Below are 22062 nucleotides of genomic sequence, written 5' to 3'. Positions count from 1 at the left end.
CAGAGACAATTCAAATTGTGCTCTCGTGAGACCTCTGGATTTCCAGGGTATCTATTGGTGGCACTGGAAAGTTTGAGATAGAGACTCAAAATTTGCTATGGTTAATATTTAGACTGTCCTTTGTCAGTGGCCAAATTTCATAACTTTCTTGTAAGCGGTTCTATGGGCTGTCATAGGCTCAAGAGTGGAAGAAGAAGAAAAAGACCAATGGATACAATAGGTGCCTATTTTTCTTAAAGGGGACACCGGATGCAAAATTCACTTTTACATGGTGTTTGCATATAAATGTGTCTTAGCAGTGTGTGGACAGACACAACCACCCTACAATGATAATCCAATGGATAAAATCAATTCTTTTTATTTATCCCCAAAGTCTCAAATATCACGTCGTTTTGATTTTCTGAGAAGTGACATCAAACTACCTAGGCCTTGCCCAAGACCACTGACAAACTGTCCTGTATTAGCATATTCCCGCCCTCAGCTAGTTGTACGCTGTCTGCCATTTTCTCTGCACTTGAGCAGCTGTAGTGATGTTTCGTAAGCAATGCAGGTGTTTTGTAATTGGATGTAAAAGTGAACATAAGAGTCTTCTCCCAACATCAGAGCCACTGAGGATGCAGTGTATTAGTTTTGTTTTTTGTTGGTAACACCAACGAATACACAAACAATTTAAGAGAGAGTTGAAGTGAGCAGCAGCTCATTATCATTTAAAGAGACATGCACTGAAATAGGTCGCTGCGAACAGAGCTGTTTTTGACAAGGTAAAATCAGTGATGTTTTACACAACCATTAAGGAATTTTAACAACAGACATGAAGACCCTAAAAAATAAAACCAACTTGTGGAAAATAGGCATCTGATGTACCCTTTAAACAAAATTGGGCAGCCCTAGCACTAAACAAGGGTATAGGGAGTGATTTTTGACAGCTCTAGTAATTTCCATGGCAGGTTGTAGCTAAACTCCCTGCTAAACGCAGGACATTGGCCCTTGTCAGACAAATGCACTAATCATAATGTAATGGCTTTTTTTCTTTTAATTAAAAACTGCATTCATAATATTCATCAACTGTGCATATGAATACTGGCTTGAAATGAACAGCATGCAGATGTGATAAAATATTCTGACAGAAGCTAATGGAATGAGTTTATTTTCAGATGATTGAGCACACCATAAACACCTTTACTCACATGATGTTTGTGTTTGGTGAATAAAACTACTGCTTTCTAATGGCACTGATACATAGAAAATTTTAAATTTATTTTAATTCATCTTTTTAAGTTGGATGGGCTTTCAGTGACCAGGGAGGACGTTACATACTGGATGTCCGCCTCCCTCATAAAGAAGCAAAACCCATAGTGAATACATACAGCTTGATGTTCCTTTTTAATATTTACAAGTTGTCAGAGAAAGTAAAATATTAAATATTTCACTTCAGTGAGGTAGATTACTTTTAAGGCAAATGTGAAACTGAAAAGACAATAGCTCACAACCAAAATCCACAATATCCATGTTATTAGTGTGTAAATACAGAAGAATGGTATTTAATACCTCAAATGTCTATACTTGGCTGCAAAATTTCACAAAAGCATGATGTGCACTGGAACAAATATACAGTATGTATATTAATTGAAAACCAATAGATTAATATAATTTCATATTTCTGTGATTTGTTCATAATGGCAGGATTCAGAATTCAAGACAACAAACATTATAAATACAGAACTTCCCAAAAAGGCAACAAAAGGTCCCTTTTTCTCCCTTACATTACAATCCAGTACAAGTAAAGAATGTGTAAAAATGACATTTCCTTTTTAAAAATGTGAGGCCACAAATTTTTTTAGAGGTCTTAAAAGCCACTTTAAATATAAATAGTAGCCAACCACAAAGCCCATGAGGGGGATTGAATCACTGACCCCACACTATCCTTCATCTGTTCTTCTTGTCTTGACTGAGTCCATTTGTTTCAAGTCCATCCAGATGGAGAGGCCGAGTGCTGTATTTACGGATCAGAGCTCCAGGCAGGAGAGCAACACAGGCAATAAGCAGTAGTTTCAACACCACACTCCAGGATAACAAGTCATCCAGAGAGGAGATATGAGACAGCATTGATCCCGTCTGGACGCAGATGAAGTTATATGGCATCAGGCCTGAAAGTAAATACAGATGTTTCAAATAAATGCTACGAATGTTAAGTAAAATGTTCTTAAATATTCTTTACTGTGATTTAACCGTGTTTACCAATAAAGACAGCCATGAAGAAAAGAGTGACAGGAATATTCAGTATTGGGGAGGTCATGTTTAAGAACCAGTTTGGACTCATGGGAAAGAATCTCAGAAACAGCAGGAAAAAGAACAAGCTACTTCTGTTTTCCTCAACCTGGGAAAAAAGTAAAAAGAGTTAAGTTATGAACAAAATCACATGACATGAGAGCAGTGGATTTATTGATTTATTTACTGTATATTACACTGATGCCACACAGATCGAATATAAACATGCTATTTCTTTCCCAGCTTTACCTTCATAGAAATAACCGTTGTAACTTATGTGTGTTTTTGACAGTTTAAGCGCAATAAGACATGAAAGAGAACTTAGATATTCTTTGGATGTGCTTGTGCTTTGGATGTGCGCTCAGAAAACCCTACATACGCGTTATTTCAGCGTGATAGACATGATAATCAAAACCAAACAGAGGTTTTTTTTAGCAGAGTATCTGAGCTACGAGCTGTAAAGGCACAGCCCTATTCTGGAAAAGGGGGCGGTGAACAGCAGCTCATTTGCATTTAAAGAGACATGTATGAAAACAGCGTGTTTCTGCTTCCATACAATGATCTGTGGGGTATTTTGAGCTGAAACTTCACAGACACTTTCCAGGGACACCTGAGTTTTCTATTACATATTGTAAAAAAAGGGCATAATAGGTCTTGGTGTACCTTCTTTTGCAGCGTGGCCACCTTGTCAGGGAAGAGTCTCACAATGTGCTGCTTGCCAAACGCCTGGGACAGGAGGAAACAGAGAGTGGCGCCCACTGTGGTGAGGACACAGGTGAGGAGAAGCCCAAACCACGTCCCAAACAAGGCCCCAGCTAAGATGTTCTGGGGAAAAAAGTTGTAAGATCAAAGTATATAAAGGAGCATGTTGTACAGTGCCCTCCTGCTAACTTTGTGAAATTGACCCCAGTTGGTTTCAATGTAATTCGCCAACACTATGAAAAACATAAAACCTCTAGTGCAGCCTGTCAGAAACAGTAAAAAAAATATAAGTTGAGAAATTAGGAACAGTTCTTCACTTTGAGTCAATTTGAATTTAAAGCTGAATGAATAAGCTTTCTATTGATGTATGGTTTGTTAGGATATGACAATATTTGACCGAGATACAACTATTGGAAAATCTGGAATCTAAGGGTGGAAAAAAAAAAATCTAAATACTGAGAAAATCGCCTTTAAAATTGTCCAAATGAAGTTCTTAGCAATGCATTTTATTAATCAAAAATTAAGTTTTGATATATTTTTATGGTAGGAAATTGACAAAATATCTTAATGGAACACGACCCTTACTTTATATTTTAATGAATTTTGGCAAATAAGAAAAATCAATAATTTTGATCCATACAATGTCTTTTTTTTTTGCTGTTGCTACAAATATACCCATGCTACTTATGACTGGTTTTGTGATCCAGGGTCACAAATAAAAACACTATTTGCAAAATGACTAAAGCTAAGTATAAATAATAGTATCAAACATTACTTGTGCTACAGTATTGTTACGGTATTTGTACTTGGTGTATATTGTACATTTAAATTTAATCATGTAGCAGATGCTTTTATCCACAGCGACTTATAAATGAGGACAAAAGAAGCAATTAAACCAACAAAAAAACATGTAGGCCTAAGTGCTGTGACAAGTGACTAGAATAGAGTGTTTTCATGATGTGTCATCAATTGGCCATATTGGCGGCACTGAATGTAAACAATCTCACTGAACTGAACCAAGCTAAACTCACATATTTTGCGGATTATTGCTGCTGAAAATGGTCAATTATTGTCATATTTTGGGCTGTACTAATCGGTCAGAACAGGAAAAACATTTGGAGTACTATTGACTGCCAAAAGTTATAACAAATCAAAGAGAAGAGTGTGGAAAAACTGGATTGTGGTTGGCCAAACTGAACCAGGATTTCCAGGGCAAAAATCCTGATAACATTTGTGTTTGTTCTTATTATTTTCGGTCAGGTAGGGGAAATATTAGGCTAATTTCCTAATTAATACTGCTCATATGCATCTTCACCACTTATTAAGATCAGTTTGCCAAAATAATGCGCCCATTCCTGCTTACTAAGTCCTTTTCTATATGATTAAGCAGCTTCCACACATTTTTTTCTGTGGTTTAGACAGCATAACCCTTTATAGAGAGTGCTAGTGTTAGATGGTATGTTTTGGTAAACAGCGTCTGACTTTTTGTTATGTCTGGTTCCCAAACCCTTGTAAGGGGAAATTGGGTTTCTCACACTTCATCTCAGTTCTGCAACAGCCTAGCAACTACTGAAAACGGAGTTTCACATGTGTTGATTTTTGGTGAATCACATGGAAACCATTGGGGTCAAATTGATCATGGTCACCACAATTTGTACAGCCTTTTCAAAACACATACTGTACGTGTTGAAACCTTGCATGCACATTTGTGACCCTAAATGAGACACTATTTCAAGACTGTTTCAGTTAAAAAAGATCAAATGTGGGTCAAACTAACCTGCATTCAAGTATAGTGCTTATAAACTATACTTACTAAGAAAGACGAGCCGGGTATGGCAAAAGCCTGCTTGTAGAGGTAAGCACTGCAGAAGAGTAACAGCACATATCCTGTGTGCTCTGTCTTGTAAAACTGCAACAGCTCTGCCATCTCTTTCAGCTCATCCAGGTCTGATGGAAACTTCAACCTGGATCAAAGTCACATGACAGGGTGGACTTTGGTAAACTTGTAGGGACAGTATTTCTGATAATTATGCATCTGGTTCAAGGACACTATAGCTTTCTATAGGATTATAGGATTCACAGACAACAGTAGTGGATGTTCAGGAATAAACGTCTGCATTATTAACATGGTAGCAACGCAACAGATCTCATTTCAATGCCAAAGGACAAATGACAGCTGTAAGCAAGGACATAATACAGAGCATCCATTTTGGAAATGCTCCACACTTATTTTTTTCACACGTTGCTAACTATACATTCTCAAAATGTTTTTTATAAGACAAAAAAATCAGCTGTATATAGCAAAAGACGGATGCATGAGAAGTACACCTGGAGGCTGCAGTCTCCATTTCACTTGGGTTGTCTTCATCATCGTTAGATCTTCTCGTCTCTCCTTCATGGTATTTCTTAGGCAGCTGAGGTCCAGGGGGGAGATAGGAGGACAGTAAATAAAGATAAAAAGTAGCCGTCAATATTACAGCGACCAGACCAACAAGCGAACGCATGACGGAATAGTAAACAAAGGGCGCAGATACTGCATGTCTAATTCACTGTGGATCACTTCCGGGAACGATACTACGAATCCTACGTAAGTAATACTTATTAATATTAATTAGGGTATGCTGCCGTTTAGTGCCGCTGATTGGTGGGATTCTTAACGTGCCTGACTACGTGATCGATTTAATATTCATAAGCCAGGCTCCCCAAACAGAAAATTATCAACATCTGTGCAGTGTGTGAGTATAATAAGAAAGAACAAGGAAAAGTTAAATATTATATTTAACTATATATTCCATTCTTTAAAAGCCTTTATACAAAAATGCTAGTCATTTATGAAACCAAACCGTTCAACACCTCAGAAATATACAATTCAACTCAAAATTATGTTTAGTGTCCTCTTTTTATTTTTATTTTTTTATGTCAATTCAAAAATTGCAAATATGATTTGTCTTTCACCAGAGCCATAGAGCTACGAGTTTAAGAGCTGTCTTTCACGAAATCAAATAAAGTCCAATGGGTGGGCGTCACGTTACTTAATTAATATTTATGAGCCAGTCCTTCACCATGAACTTCACCATAGTATATTTAGCAAATTCGCTTCCGGGAATATAAGTGCTGTCTCCTGCGGTGACCAGATGTTATTTAAATAACTTTTTAACTTTTTTTTTGTTAAAGCAATGTTTTATATTTACAGTGAAAGCCCGTTGTCATAAAAGACACGTAGGACATAAAGTGTCCTTATTTAAAGACACGCTCAAATAATAATAAGAGTGGGTGTGATTGCACTGACTACTGAGTTTGCTGGTGCCAAGTTCCAAAGTCCTGCAGTCCGTTCAACTCACAACAACACCGTTCAGCTAAACAAAATGGCTCGATATGAACTTGTCAAACGATCAGTTGCTCTGATCACTCTTACCAACCCACCAGTCAATGCCTTAAGGTGAGTGAGAACCTTTTATTTCTAAAAATTTACTTAATGCATAATGCATCTGTGTTTGTTAAAAACAATAAAATCAAAGTACAGTAATGTATACAGTCTTGCATGTATATTTTTCTATAATTAACGTACTAGTTTTATGCACATCTTGACCACATGCAGGGATGGGCAGTATTTTAGATAAATGTATTTAAAATACGTATTTGAAATACAAAATACTATTTTGTATTTTAAAGCCTTTGGGAAAAATCTAATGTAATTTGTATTTAAATACATTTAAGATGAGTATTTTGTATTTTCAAAATACATAAAATACTTTGTGCCAATCAACCTCTTTATCAGGGTGCTGATTTAGTTCAGACACAGCCCTCCCCAACCTTAAAGGGATAGTTCACCCAAAAATGAAAACGTGATGTTTATCTGCTTACCCCCAGGGCATCCAAGATGTAGGTGACTTTGTTTCCTCAGTAGAACACAAACAAAGATTTTTAGCTAAAACTGGTGCAGTCTGTCAGCCATATAATGGGAGTGGATGGGCACCAGACCTTTAAAAGTAAAAAAAACAAAACATGCACAGACAAAACCAAATTACACCCTGTGGCTCGTAATGATACATTGATGTCCTAGGACACGAAACGATCAGTTTTTGTGAGAAAATTTATATCATTTTTTACCTTTGATACACAGCAATGTCCATCTGTCCTGAGCATGAGTTTATCATCCGGCTCCTTACATGTGAACGCTCTCTGGTGTAGTATACGCAAACGCCGTAAGGGGAAATCAGTGAAAAGTCCCAGATGAGTTTGCGCAAGCAAACGTAATCTTTTAGCTTTAAATCGGTTTGAACAATCAGGATAAGCTCAAGTAATTACCATTTTGAATAGCCGCTATACCCACAATCTCTGTGCACTGTGTAAACCATGAGTGTCGTATACATGCGACAGATCGCTTCCGGCGTTTGCGTATACTACGCCAGAGTGCGTATACATGTAACGAGTCGGATGATGAGCACAAGGAGAGATGGACGTGGTGGTGTATCAGAGGTAAAAATGGTATAAATACGGTTCAGTTTCTCGCAAAAACCGATCGTTTCGTGTCTTAAGACATCAATGTATCGTCATGAGTCGCAGGGTGAAAATTTGGATTTGTCTCTGCATGTTTTTTTTTTTTTTACTTTTAAAGGTCTGTTGCCCATCCACTCCCATTATATGGCTGACAGACTGCACCAGTTTTAGCTAAAAATCTTCGTTTGTGTTCTGCTGAAGAAACAAAGTCACCTACATCTTGGATGCCCTGGGGGTAAGCAGATAAACATCACGTTTTAATTTTTGGGTGAACTATCCCTTTAACACTCATGCATGTGAGCTGCCTGCAGCAGTCAGCATTGGATCAGCGACTTTTCTCAGTTTTCTGCATTAAGGTAATGGGTCATCATGATCAATTCCTTGTTGATTAAAGTTAAAATGGTGCATCATTAAGATTTGCCTTCAGTAAACATGAAAGAATAAAAAAGCACCGACACGTGTAGGAGAAAAATAGCATTAGCTGCCTGTTAGCCAATCAGTTTTGATAGTTTTTTTTTTAATCTATCATCTTTCTGTTATTGAGTTCTTGTTACTGAGTTGAAGTCATGATGGTGATAAAACGTAATAAAAGATGTTTGGGGGGGGGGGGGGGTTGTTTTGCTTTTCCTACAGGGCAGGGGAAGGGAAGATCATTTCTAATCAGTAGTACACATCTAAATGTTTTTGTTTTGCATTCAGAATATGTCCAGATATTTCAGTCTAATAGAGATGCCTGCACTTGATGGCCAATTTCACATGTATTTTGTGTATTTTAAAAATACAAAATACTGTATTTGTATTTAAATACATTTTTTTACACAGTATTTTGTATTTTTATTTTAAATACATTTCTATGTATTTATGCCCATCTCTGTCCACATGGACAAAGTGTCCTTGAAATGTCTACTTTTCAAGAGCGTGGTTAAGAACCCTTCTAAGTTAATAAAAAACAGTGATTTGAACATGTCCATCTGCTCTTTCTCCTTAGTTCTCCAGTGCGTCATGCCATTGCAAAGAGCATGGAGCGTGCCCTGAGTGACCCAAAGGTCAGAGCCGTGGTCATCTGTGGAGAAAATGGAAGGTTCTGTGGAGGTTAGAATATTAAAGATAAGCATCCTCTGTCTTTCAGTGAAATGCTTGTTCTGGCCGAGTTATGCATAGGCTGAAATACACAACACAACTTTTAAAATCTGAACAGATTTTTAAAACAATAGGCGTTATTCACTTGACGATGTCTGTAAATTTATACAGAGAAAAACTCATGCAGAAACATACACCTCGTTGTGTATTTAAGCTTTAAAGAGATAGTTTACTCAAAAATGAAAATTAGCCCATGATTTACTCACCCTCAAGGCATCCTAGGTGTATATGACTTTCTTCTTTCAGACAAATCCAATCAGAGTTATATTAAAAAATGTCCTGGCTCTTCCAAGCTTTATAATAGCAGTGGACGGGTGTTTTTGTTCAACAGTCCAAATGAAATCCAATAAAGTGCATCCATCCATAATAAAAAAGTGGCTGCTAAAGTGAATTGATGTGTTTTTGCAAGAAAAATATCCATATTCAAAACTTCATAAACACTTTTCTCTAACTTCCGCTAACTGTCGTGTTCGCAGGCCATTTTGGGTGGATGAGGTAGACTCTATGCGCAGGTAAGAACCAACGTTTGTTTACAGAAGCAAAGCAAGCAAAGTTTTCTTTAGCAAAGAAAAAACAGTCTCCTCTTGGCTTATATCGAAATTCTCCGAATTTTTTCTTTACAAATCCTCGTTTTGGACTTCTAATTCGTTACCGGTGTCATCCGCTCTCGTCACTTCTCAGCAGCGCATGCGCTACACGTACGTCCTACGTCATCCGTCCGGAACGGCTTGCATGCACAACAGTTAGTGCAAGCTAAAGAAGAGTGTTTATAATGTTTTAAATATGGATATTTTTCTTACAAAAATGCATTGATTCGCTATAGGAGACCATTATTCACCCCTTGGAGCCATGTGAGGCACTTTCTATTATGAATGGATGCACTTTATTGGACTTCTTTTGGACACCTATTTACTACCATTATAAAGCTTGGAAGAGCCAGTACAATTTTTTATATATATCTCTGATTGGATTAGTCTGATAGAAGAAAGTCATATACACCTAGGATGCCTTGAGGGTGAGTAAATCATGGGCTAATTTTCATTTTTGGGTGAACTAACCATTTTGGAAGACCATCTAAAGATGCATTCTTCTGCAGGTGCTGACATTCGTGAGTTTGCTGGTCCTTTAAGAGGACCTCCACTGATACCAGTGTTGGATGCCATAGAGGCAGGAGGGAAGCCTGTGGTTGCAGCCGTAGAGGGGCTCGCTCTAGGTGGAGGCTTAGAATTAGCCCTAGTCTGTCACTACCGAATTGCACACTCTAAGGTAAACCATTTTATACGGTTATTTATTCTTTTGAACGTGCACATTGAACTAGATTCAGTATTATGCAACACTGTCTAATGCTGATATGTCCCTAGTTAATTGGCTGAACTTTGATATCAATATTTGAAGTTTATCAGGAGGTAAAAGGTTGTTGATTTGTGGTTTGTGTAGTGCATAACGTATTATGTGTTCCAGGCACGTCTTGGACTTCCAGAGGTGACTTTGGGCATCCTGCCAGCTGCAGGGGGAACACAGCGTCTTCCCAGGCTCATTGGCATTCCTGCTGCTCTAGAACTGATCACCACTGGTAAATCATACACTCAGCCTATTGGCACACCCACAATTCACCCCAACAGATTTCAGCCACTTTGCTAACTTCAACCACATGTCATCTGCAACCGTTTCTAAAAAACATATCAGTCATGTCATGCAGAGAGTGTTTCTGAAACTTCAGATTGCTGAAAAAAAATTTGTCAGTCCCCTAATTCTTTTTTTTCCCTGTTCAGTAACTGCTGATATTTTGAAAGAGATTTTATAAATAATTAAATAGTTTTTACTATAGCATGCACAAAAATTATGACCCTGGACCACAAAACCAGTGGCACAGCTATATTTGTAGCAATACCCAAAAATACATTGTATGGGTCAGAATTAGGATATTAAGTAAAGATCATGTTCCATGAAGATATTTTGTAAATGTATCAAAACTAAATTTTGATTAGTAATAAGCATTGCTAAGAACTTCATTTAGACTTTAAAGGCAATTTTCTCAATATTTAGATTTTTTTTAAATCTGAATTTCAAAAAACTGACCCTTCTGACTGATGAATTTACATTATGACGAAAAATAAATGTTGTGTTTTCAGTAATAAATAAAACTTTTCCACTAGGTGTCAGCATTGTACATTGTTTTTGATTGATTTGCCTTAGGGTTTACAGCAATAGTTCATCCAAAACTGAAAACTGTGTATTATTTACGTCATTCCAAATTTTCACAGTGCTTATTTTCTGTACAACAGGCACGTGTGATTATCCTTTTTTAAAATGGTAATTGTTTTCTTCTGGTAATAAAACCACATACAAGATTAAAACACTATGAGGATGAGTAATTTATTTTAATTTAATCCTTTAACAAATGAGCAATCAGATTTCAGTTGCTTTATGATTATGATGGGATTTTCCTCACCCGTTGTCATAATATATTAAGCAGAAAAATAATCAAGTAAAGCACCCCACATGCTCAGTTCCTCCTTTACTAACAGCAGCATTATTGTTTGATATTGCAGGGCGGCATATCACCGCACAGGAGGCTCTGAAGCTGGGCATTGTTGACCAGGTCACAGATCAAAATGCTTGTGAGATGGCTGTGGAGTTTGCCCTGAAAGCTGTAGGTATGTCACAAGCTGGCAAAGCAGAAATACGGATATTAAAGACTGAACGGTACAGGGAAGCAGAGAGTCTTTGGCAGGCTTTCAGAGTCAGGGGACGTAGCAGAGAAATCCTTTGTCACAGCAAATGGAATTAATGTTTCATATCCTTGTCAACGAGTTTCAGAGTCGTTCTGTGCTTTTGATCTATTTTTTAAGAAGTGAAAAGGAACAAACATTATTAGAATATTAATTGTGAGTCTTCTGAGCATTGGAGAATGATTTGAACAAATCACATTTTTTATGAATGTTTTTTTCCCCCCTTTTTATGATAATATGGTCTGTATATCACCTCGAAAACGTGTAAATGGTTAATGTTTATACTCTACAGCTGTCTTTAAAAGCTGGCTATTTATAGGTCAAGTGGAGACAAAAATGATTGTTTATACTGTCACTTGGAAGGAGTTGAATCGTGCTCGGTCTAAAAAAAGTGATTAGAGACTGTCTCTGCAGCTTCTGAAAAATGAATACCAATCCTTCACCTTCTGCTTGACCCTCATTTCCTCCCGTAATGAAAAATCATATGAGAGCAATTAAATCATTGAAAGGATTGCTGGACTCTCTGAAATATTTCTGCCAATTTATTCAGCTTTTCTACGGCTACAGTAAGTGCAGCTGTTCGTTTCGCTCGCTTCTCGCTGAGACTGAGGGAGCCAGATCCCTTGTAATGTGAATGTTGTGAGTGACACTCTTAGGGAGAGATCAGGGTTCATCTAGAGTCGGGATAAGCTCTGGAGGGAGATTAAAGATTGGCCACAACTAATGCTCTCACTGTAATCACACGCTGAGCGAAGATCAACCCGACCAAATCCTCACGACAGTCAACTAAATGGAATTGCGGAGCAGGTATGGTGGACAACAGCCAAATGTGCCTGATTTACTCACTAATGGTGAATACCTATTGTAAATGGTTTAAAACAGTCAGAAAGTAAACAGGTTGATTCCAAAAATGTGACAACAGGGAATATATTTAAAGAGAATGGCTGCTAATAAGCCTGGATGATAAATCTAATCAATGTGTTAGATTATGTTTAACAATAGGGTCCCTGAGGTAAAAAAACAAAATTACACTACCAGTCAAAATTTTTTGAACAGTAAGATTTTTAATGTTTTTTAAAGAAGTCTCTTCTGTTCACCAAGCCTACATTTATTTGATCCAAAGTACAGCAAAACGGTACAATTTTGAAATATTTTTATTATTTAAAATAACTGTTTTCTATTTGAATATATATTAATATTTAATTTATTCCATTGATTTCAAAGCTGAATTTTCAGCATCATCACTCCAGTCTTTAGTGTCACATGATCTTTCAGAAATCATTCTAATATTCTGATTTGCTGCTCAAAAAAACATTTATTATTATGTTGAAAACAGCTTGAGATTAGAATATTTTCAGGTTTCTTTGATGAATAGAAAGTTCAGAGGAACTGCATTTATCTGAAATAGAAATCTTTCGTAACATTATAAATATCTTTATCATCACCTTTGATCAATTTAAAGCGTCCTTGCTAAATAAAAGTATTAATTTCTATAATTTCTTTCCCAAAAAAAAAGAAAAGCTTTCTATTCACCAAATAATCTTAAAAAAGGCACTCAACTGTTTTAAAAATAATATATAAATATTAAAATATATAAAAAATATTTCTGAAGTATCATGAGGACTGGAGTAATGATTCTGAAAATACAGCTTTGATCATTTTAAAATATATTCAAATCGAAAACAATTATTTTAAATTGTAAAAATATATCAAAATTGTACTATTTTTGCTGTACTTGGTGAGCAGAAGAGACGTCTTTAAAAAACATAAAAAATCTTACTGTTCAAAAACTTTTGACAGGTAGTGTATTTAATTATTTTGAGCACCAAACACTGAAGACTGGTCTTGAACATTCAGCTTTACCATCACAGGAATAAATTACATATATAAAATATACTATAATAGAAACCAAATTGTTTTCATTAGTAATAATATTTCATAGTATTACTGTTTTTCTGTATTTTCAAATAATAAATAGCCTTACTGACAAATATTTTTATATATTGCTATTTTTTATACTTAATAATAACTCAAAGTCAGTAGTTTTATTTTGTATCATTGCTTATCATTCAGTTACGTAATTTACGCTGCTAATGAAATGAGTAATTAATTTAATTAATTTGTAATAGAATGCTATTAGTGTCTTTTTACTGATTTCTAATTATTTATTTATTTGCCGCAAATCAAATGTTAAAATATTGTCATGTATCTTGTAGTTCTTTGCTTGAAGAATTTGTTTAAAATCCTGTTTCCTGTTTCCATGGGAAAAATACTTGGATTGCTTTGTTTTTGCTTTATTTTATTAATTTACTTATTTAACTGGGAACCATGCAAAAAGTAATCAAAAGTGGCATATTTACACTCCCTAAACACTTTTTGTAGAATCTCGCTCTCTGCCCTCAGCGCTACAGAGATTTATCTTGTTTTCCAGTCACCGAAACATCTGCCAAATGCACCTATCAGGATCTGACCCAGCCCTACACTACTTACAATAAATCACAGCATTAGTGATTCAAGTCCTGCCCACAGCATCACAGATTAACCACAGATACATCTGTATCGTGCAATATAGCACAGCACACTAGGCGTCAAACTGAACACTCCATATGCTTTTATGTATTACATGAAATGTATTACTCATAGCATTGTACAGTGCAATGCAAAAATGCCACCATGATAATTTACAGGTGATCACAAGCTTAGTGAAAAATGTGCAGTATTTGCAGCTCCGAAATTCAGAGAATTAATGCCCTTGAAATGCTCAGTTCTATCAATATACTTTATATTGATTGCTCAAAACAGGACAGTGCAGAAAGCAGACAAAACTGTTGGTTTCTGGTTCTGCTGGCCCTTTAAAGCTCATCAGTGTGACCCAGATTCCAGAGAGAAAGATGAATCTAATGCAGTTAGAAGCTATATTGAATCAAGTACCGCCCTGCATAATCCTTTTAGTGAGGCAGGAAGTCAAACGTTAGAACCTCTGATAAATTCAAATTGTGTGTGTGTGTGTGTGTGTGTGTGTGTTGGTTTGTTGTGAGGGTGTGTGGATGTGGAAGTGTGAATGCCAGACAGAATATGACTGAAGTCACGTATAGTGTTTATGTCTGCCATACTGTGTTTGAGTGCCATGATTATACACTTTTAAACTTTAAGAAATGTAACATAATTTAGCAAGTGACATGGATTATGATAAGGATTTGGGATTTTTGATAGATGAACTTGTTGACAGTTTCATTACTGTATGATTTTTGTGTAATACTGGTCATAGATCACTACAACTTTCCATTGTTAAAAGGATAGCTCACTCAAAAATGAAAAGTCTGTCATTAATTACTCATCCTCATGTCGTTCCAAACCTGTAAGTCCTTTGTTCATCTTCAAAACACAAATTAAGATATTTATTGATGAAATCCGAGACCTTTCTGACACTGCATAGACAGCAGCGCAACTGACACTTTCAAGGCCCGAAAAGGTAGTAAGGACATTGTTAAAAATTTAAAATTAAGGTTGAACCACTGATGTCACATGAACTATTTTAACAATGTCCTTACTACCTTTTTGGATCTTAAACGTGTCAGTTGCGTTGCTGTCTATGCAGGGTCAGAAAGCTCTCGGATTTCATCAAAAATATCTTAATTTGTGTTCCAAAGATGAACAAAGGTCTTACGGGTTTGGAAGGACATGAGGGGGAGCAATTAATTAATGACAAAATTAAAATGTTTGGGTGAACTGTCTCTTTAATCTGTAAGTTAAATCAGGAACATGCATTAGTCCACTCAGTACTGTCTACTCAGCATTGCCTTGACATCATATTTTATCTACCTCTAACAGGAAAACCGCTGTCTTCCCGAAGAATGAGCATGCTGACCACCCCCTGCCCTCCAGATCTGGATGCCCTCTTAGAAGCAGCCACCATGCAGGTTAAAAAGAAGGCTCGGGGAGTGATGGCACCTTTGGCTTGTATTCAGGCGGTGCGAGCAGCCGCTACAATGCCTTTCAGCAAGGGAATGATGCGGGAGAGTGAACTGATGGCCACTCTCTTCAACTCTGGCCAGGCCCGGGCTCTTCAGTACTGCTTCTTTGCTCAGAGGACTGCTGGGAAATGGACTCTACCCAGCGGAGCGCAATGGAACAACAGCAAACCTAGAGAGATCCGGAGTGCAGCCGTCATAGGTATTAAAAGACAATGTCTTTATGTGCATGAACAAGACCTGGGAATGCTACCAGGATTATTATTGTTAAAGGAATAGTTCAAAATTCCAAATTCCAAAAATTTAAATTCTGTCATTAATTACTCACCCTGATGTCGTTTTAAACCCGTAAGACCTTCGTTCATCTTCAGAACACTAATTAAGATATTTTTGATGAAATCCAAGACTTTTCTGACCCTGCATAGACAGCAACACAACTGACACATTCAAGTCCAAGAAAGGTAGTAAGGACATCGATAAAATAGTCCATGGGACATCAGTGGTTCAATGTTAATTTTATGGAGCTACTAAATTCATTTTGTGTGCAAAAAATATGTATATTTATATAAGGACGTTATTCAACAGTTTCTTTGAAAATTAGAAAGATCTCCGGTTTTCCCCAAAATATCTTAATTTGTGTTCCAAAGATGAACAAAGGCCGTACAGGTATGGAACGACATGAGGGTGAGTAATTAATGAGAGAATTTTTATTTTTGGGTGAACTATCCCTTTAAATAAAACTATTAAAACATTCATGCTAATTTACATAAAGTTTAATTAAAATATAAATATTAAATAAAAAACTGACTTTTGAACGGGGTATTTTTTTTATAAATTCAACTATTATTTTCTCTTGTGGACTATATAAAAACATCTTTTATGTGAAGTATCTTATTCAGGTCAGTACTAAATAAACAATAACATGCATTTTGTATGATCCCTCTTATTTAACATTTTACAGATTCTAAAAAGGGGACCTCAACTGTTTAGTAGTAAAAACTATAATAGTATATAAAAATACAGAGGGATTGTTTACAGAAATATGAAAATTCCTGTCATAATTGTATCACCCTCACAATGTTTCAAACCTGTAGGACTAATAATCTGAGTAATATTAATTAATTTGTAGATTAATTTAAGGAACATTGGACCACAATGACTTTCACTAGATGGACAAAGCCATACCAAGACATTTTTCTAAATATCTTCTTTTATATATTTACATTTATTTAACCCAAAGCAGCTTTAAAGCATACATTTGATCAACGTGCCCCGTTAATTGAAACCATTGCTGGCATCATTCTCTCTCACTGTTGAACAACAGGAATACAAAAATTAATTTACAAAAAAAAACTGTTAATTTAAACCACCCATTGTCTTATTTCTGTTCAGAATTCTCATCTTGGACAGCTTGATGCACACTTATTGGTTGTTAGTGTGCTAATGTTGATTTTCAGCAGCGTTGAAAACATCTGTTTGCTTGAAGTTTGAGACAAGCAGAGATGTTCTCTTATCACAGAGGAAGGATGCTGGCACTGCACAAACCATCCTGCATAGAATTCTGGCACAGTTTTGTGCTCTGCTCAGCTTCACCATCTGCCAATTAACAAGTCTAATTGTGGCCTATGCTGTTTTGAATTGGTGGCTTTGTTTTGCTCTGTACTGACCGTCAATTTTGTCATCCTTTTAGGTCTGGGCACTATGGGAAGGGGCATTGTTGTGTCTCTGGCACGTGTGGGAATTTCTGTCATTGCTGTAGAGTCAGAAAAGAAACTCTTGGAGAATGGCAGACAGATGGTGATTGGCATGCTGGAGAGAGATGCCAAAAGACGAGGAGTGAGTGCCTCTCTCAATCTCCTCAAATTTACTCTCAGCTTACAGGACCTGAAGGACGTAGACCTCGTTATTGAAGCCGTCTTTGAAGACATGGCACTTAAGAAGCGTGTTTTCCAAGAATTGTCCAAGGTGTGTAGACCAGCCACTCTACTCTACACCAACACCTCTGGATTGGATGTGGATGCTCTGGCTGGTGTGACCGATAGACCGCACATGGTGGCTGGGATGCACTTCTTCTCACCTGCGCATGTTATGAAGCTCCTAGAAGTTGTCTGCGGACATCGTTCCTCGAGTGAATCCATCGCTACAGCAATGAGCCTTGGGAAGAGGATGGGAAAGGTGAGTGTCGCTGTTGGAAACTGCCCTGCCTTTGTTGGAAACCGCATGCTGAAGCCTTACCTGGATCAAGCCACCTTCCTGCTGGAGGAGGGAGCCACGCCTGAACAAATCGACAAGGCTCTGGAGGACTTTGGTTTTGCGATGGGAGTCTTTAGGATGTCTGATCTCGCAGGTCTTGATGTTGGTTGGAGAGTCCGAAAGGAGTCTGGGTTGACGGGCCCTGACGTTGACCTGAAAAATCCCCCACGTAGGCGCCAAGGGCATAGGTACTGTCCCATTCCAGACATGGTCTGTGAGCAAGGCAGGTTTGGGCAGAAGACAGGTCGTGGCTGGTACATGTACGAAAAACCTGGAGATACCAATGCAAAGCCTGACCCAATGATCCAGAAACTTCTGGAGACATACAGGAGCAGGTACGGGATTCAACCACGCAACATCTCAGATCAGGAAATAATCGAGAGGTGTCTTTTCGCCCTGGCCAACGAGGGCTTCCGTATCCTGGAAGATGGCATGGCTGCCCGACCCGAAGATATCGATGTCATCTATCTCTTCGGTTATGCCTTTCCAAGGCATCGCGGTGGGCCTATGTTCTACGTGAGCATGGTGGGCCTGGAAAGAGTGTTGGAGAGGTTGGAGCATTACCACCAAGCCTATCCTGATGTGCCTCATTTGGAGCCCAGTGCATTGTTGAAAAAGCTTGTGGCTTGTGGCAGTCCTCCTGTTCAAAAATGGGCAGAGCATATCAAAACAATGCACAGCCGTCTCTGAAAGCACAACATGCCAAATATGTTCAAACTGTTATTAATAAAGAATTTACTTTCTCAACTCTTAACCCTGTCTCGCTGGCTTTCATTTTGTCTCCCTGAAAAGGTTTTCAAGAGGTCCTGTGTTGTATTTTTAGCATTTCTTAGAAGCAAATGTCTTTAGTTTTGGAAGAAAGCCAAATAAATCCAAACAAATTACCTTGTTTCATTTTTGCACAGCTCTGGTCTCATGCCCCATTGGTGTTTCATTTACCCTGCTGTCAAAATGCATTGGAAAAGTGGCATTTCATCTTTAAAGGATTCATGGATGAGAGGGTTCTTAGATGCTTGCCGCTTCCCATAAGTTCACAACAACTTATATTCTGTGTACACTTCTAATCAAAAGTTTGAGGTCAGTAAGATTTAAAGGGATTTAATTGGCCTGACAGGGGTGCTACAGCGTTCAAAAGTAGGAAATCATTGAGAATTTTTTTTTAAATGTACTTTTGCGAACTAATCCTAGGTTTTTTGCCTGATTGGAACCAAACCAGTGCATGAAGATTCTCTGGAGAGTGAATATCAATAATTATCAGTAAAAGGGGAACTTTCAAAAGGTGCATGCAGGGCCGCCTTTACAAAAACTTTTGAACGGAATGCAATAATTTAGCCGAACTCACAATGCATAAGTAAGAGCTGAATCTGAGTTCACATTAAAAAAGTTGTGGAGCTTGGCCACTTGGTGGCGCTATAAGAGGGAAATACATAAAAACCGCCATAACTCCTCAACCGTTTGTCCTATCGAGATGAAAATGGTCTTGGTCCAAAGTGCCGCACGTGGCTATAAGGATGTTTGCTTATCTCAAGAGACATGGCTGCCATTGGGGATGAAGCGGTATTGCATTTTTCAAGGGTGTAAACGATTGTATATTGCGTGTTTTTTTCACACATACACACAATATTCATATCACATGATAGAACTGCTCATTCCGATAAACTTTGCCTTTAGAACCATGGCTGTCAATCAAACCATTTGTTAAATGATTAAAGGTGCCATAGAATGGAAAACTGTATTTAAATTGGCATAGTTAAATAATAACAGTTCAGGACATGGACATGACATACCATGAGTCTCAAATACCACCATTTCTTCCTCCTTATATAAATCTGGTGTTTGTAAAAGACCACTGAAAAACAGGTCAATTCCAACATAACACCGACTATTATAGTCGCGATTGTTAATAGTTACGCCCCCAGCATTTGCATAGCCCAATCATCAGTAAGGTCAGTACATCAGTAAAATAAGGCAAGCCACTAAAGGGACATGGTTAGCTTAATGCTACTGGTAGCCTGTTATATTGCAGTACATAAGATTTCACTTACCACATAAACAGAGAGATGACTGCACTGATGATGGCGAACGATATACAGATCCCGAGCATCACTGACAAGCATCTGAACTTGTGTTGTAAGTACTTGTCTCGCTGCAGTATAACATTGAGCACATGAGATCACAATAGTGAGAGTAAAATGTCGCAGATTCAAAACGGCAGATTCGTAATTAAATATACATTTTCCTCCATGTGCAAGCTATTGAGAGGTACAGCTCTGTGAAACAACCAATCAGAGCAGAGCTCTTCATTAATATTCACAGACCTTCCAAATAAGGCAAAAACAGATCATTTCAGTTTAGAGACAAATCCTAGGGTTGTAAATGGACCTGTAAAACCGTTTCTGGAGATTTTTTGCCCTTTCCTATGCCATATACCTTCTATGTAGATATCAGAGAACAATTTAAAATATTGTTTCAATGCATTCTATGGCACCTTTAAGAAAATGTAAAAAACCTACTTTTGCAAACTAGTCTTAGGTTTTTCGCTCAATCTGGAAAAAAACACTGCAGTTGAATTCTCTGGACTCTCTAGGTCAATAACTATCAAACAAATGTTGAGATTTACTCTTTGGGAAGATATAACGGGGTTGTTTAGAAAAGGGTCCACATTTACCCAAAAGCCTATAAAGTCTAACAAAAACTCAAAACTTGGTGAGCTCATAAGGTGATTCTAGACAAGCATGCAATGTTTTAGGGAGATCAAAACCACAGCTGGCACTATAACAGTCATAGACGTTAAAATACATCATATGTCTATGGCAAATTACCTGTATTCGCCACAAATGTTTTTTTCACCATATATATGTAATTTAATAATATGTAATGTTTCATATGTGTTTAAATGCTGTAAAGTGCTTAAACCCTGGTAAGCAGCTGTATTATATATATATATATATATATATATATATATATATATATATTTTTTTTTCTGTTATGTCAAAGCTGAATTTTCAGCAGCCATTATCAGTTGTCAGTGTCACACGATTCTTCAGAAATCATTCTAATATTCTGATTTGATGCTTGAAGCATTTCTTGTATGTAAATAGTTGTGTTGCTTAATATTTCTCTGTGATACTTAATTTCCATGATTTTTAATGAAGTTCAAAAGAACAGCATTTATTTGCAGTATTTTTTTGACATTACAAATGTCTTTACTGTCAATTTAATACATCCTTGCTGAATTAAAGTCTTAATTAAAAAAAAAAAAAACTTACTGACTTACTGAATATTTTTCAACAGTAGTGTATATACATGATGAACCTGTCAATGTGCTTTTTATTATTTATATGGCTGTGCATTCAGGAAAACTTTTTAATTAATTTGGCTTTGAGGATCTATGTGGAATAGCCTGTCTGTGAGGTGTATTGTGTATGATGTGATTTGTGCTTTGCTGCAAGGGATAAGTTAATTGCTATTGCTTCTTTGCTGCTACTCAAATATGTTTGAGGCTATTCAATTAAACACCACTAAACCCCTGTGTTCACCCCTTTGAACTATGTCCAAAGATGGTGTAGAAAACAATGAAGACCAAAGTATTTGTACATATACATAAAGCGAGAGCTTATAAGTTTGCATCAGTACTTGAATTCACTAATCACCAATATGATGTATATTTACCACACAATGTTTTTTTTTCCGGCACTGACTGATTTACAGACAGTAAATGTATGGTACCTATTAGTGATGCGCGGGTCGTCTCATAACCCGCGGGCCCCGCGGGTAACCCGCGGGTCGGGTTGGGGCGGGTAAAGAAACTCACTTTATTTGCGGGGCTGGTTGGGGCGGGTCATTAAATACAAAATAAAATAAAAAAATCAATGTATGTTGCGTGCAATTCCCTATAGCCTATATTACATATTTGGGCATATCTATTTTCATATTTTATTAAGTTCTTTAATAAGGTTATCAACACGTCACGAAAGCGCCAAGCAGCTCCCGCTGCCAGCCACAAACGCATCAAGCGAACGCTCATTCGGCTCTGCAGGCCTGGTGCTATGCGTATTTAAATCTCCTCTGATGCGCATTATCCTGCATTAGCCAAAATCATGACAGTCAACCACATCCAGTCATATGTGAATGAATGTAAATATTCGCTAAAAACACACAATAAAGACAGCAATGATGTAGTCAGGACTGTGGCGCCGGCTTGCTTTGAAATGTATTTGGTGATTGCGCCCGCTGCGTTTCCTGCACCCTAGTCATTTTAAACAGTACATAATAACGAAAACAATATCTTACAAATAAAAAGAAGCAGATTTTCATGATCAGAACTTCCTTAAACCAGTGAACCTTTAAACCTTTCAGTCCAAGGATCCAGTAAACGAATGCGTTCAAACAGAAAGTTCAAAACGATATTCATAAATGAAGCATATATACCCACATTTCTTCCGGCACCACTAACGTTACACCACTGATTATCTTGTTATTAATATGATTTGATT

General features: G+C 37.2%; 2 protein-coding genes across 2 annotated transcripts; one reads left to right on the top strand and one right to left on the bottom strand.

The window, feature by feature from the left end:
• Window positions 1–1118: 1118 nt before the first annotated feature.
• On the bottom strand, window positions 1119–5548 carry tmem41aa (transmembrane protein 41aa). The gene is made up of 5 exons (XM_073846116.1): window positions 5299–5548; window positions 4784–4934; window positions 2932–3093; window positions 2239–2377; window positions 1119–2147 (listed from the first exon to the last, which is right to left on the bottom strand). The coding sequence occupies exons 1-5, from the start codon at window positions 5472–5474 to the stop codon at window positions 1927–1929; spliced, it is 849 nt and encodes a 282-aa protein (XP_073702217.1). The 5' UTR covers window positions 5475–5548; the 3' UTR covers window positions 1119–1926.
• Window positions 5549–6076: 528 nt separating this feature from the next.
• ehhadh (enoyl-CoA, hydratase/3-hydroxyacyl CoA dehydrogenase) lies at window positions 6077–18320 on the top strand. Its single transcript, XM_073846018.1, has 7 exons — window positions 6077–6409; window positions 8459–8562; window positions 9707–9876; window positions 10072–10183; window positions 11163–11267; window positions 15174–15515; window positions 17004–18320. Exons 1-7 carry the CDS (start codon window positions 6336–6338, stop codon window positions 18254–18256), a joined length of 2160 nt encoding a protein of 719 aa, XP_073702119.1. The 5' UTR covers window positions 6077–6335; the 3' UTR covers window positions 18257–18320.
• Window positions 18321–22062: the final 3742 nt, after the last annotated feature.

The sequence above is a fragment of the Garra rufa genome, chromosome 8 (assembly GCF_049309525.1).
Source record: "Garra rufa chromosome 8, GarRuf1.0, whole genome shotgun sequence".
Classification (NCBI taxonomy): Eukaryota; Metazoa; Chordata; class Actinopteri; order Cypriniformes; family Cyprinidae; genus Garra; species Garra rufa.
The sequence above is the reverse complement of the archived record's forward strand: the minus strand, read 5'-3'. Positions and strand labels throughout refer to the sequence as shown.

Excerpts from the sequence above, each read along its gene's own strand:
- tmem41aa (XM_073846116.1), bottom strand. The coding sequence starts at position 5,474 with ATGCGTTCGCTTGTTGGTCTGGTCGCTGTAATATTGACGGCTACTTTT. Across the intron at positions 3,094-4,783 it reads TACCCGGCTCGTCTTTCTTA|AACATCTTAGCTGGGGCCTT; the intron begins GTAAGTATAGTT and ends TTTTTTCCCCAG. Across the intron at positions 2,148-2,238 it reads CTTCATGGCTGTCTTTATTG|GCCTGATGCCATATAACTTC; the intron begins GTAAACACGGTT and ends ATTTACTTTCAG.
- ehhadh (XM_073846018.1), top strand. The coding sequence starts at position 6,336 with ATGGCTCGATATGAACTTGTCAAACGATCAGTTGCTCTGATCACTCTT. Across the intron at positions 9,877-10,071 it reads ACCGAATTGCACACTCTAAG|GCACGTCTTGGACTTCCAGA; the intron begins GTAAACCATTTT and ends TATGTGTTCCAG. Across the intron at positions 15,516-17,003 it reads CCGGAGTGCAGCCGTCATAG|GTCTGGGCACTATGGGAAGG; the intron begins GTATTAAAAGAC and ends TCATCCTTTTAG.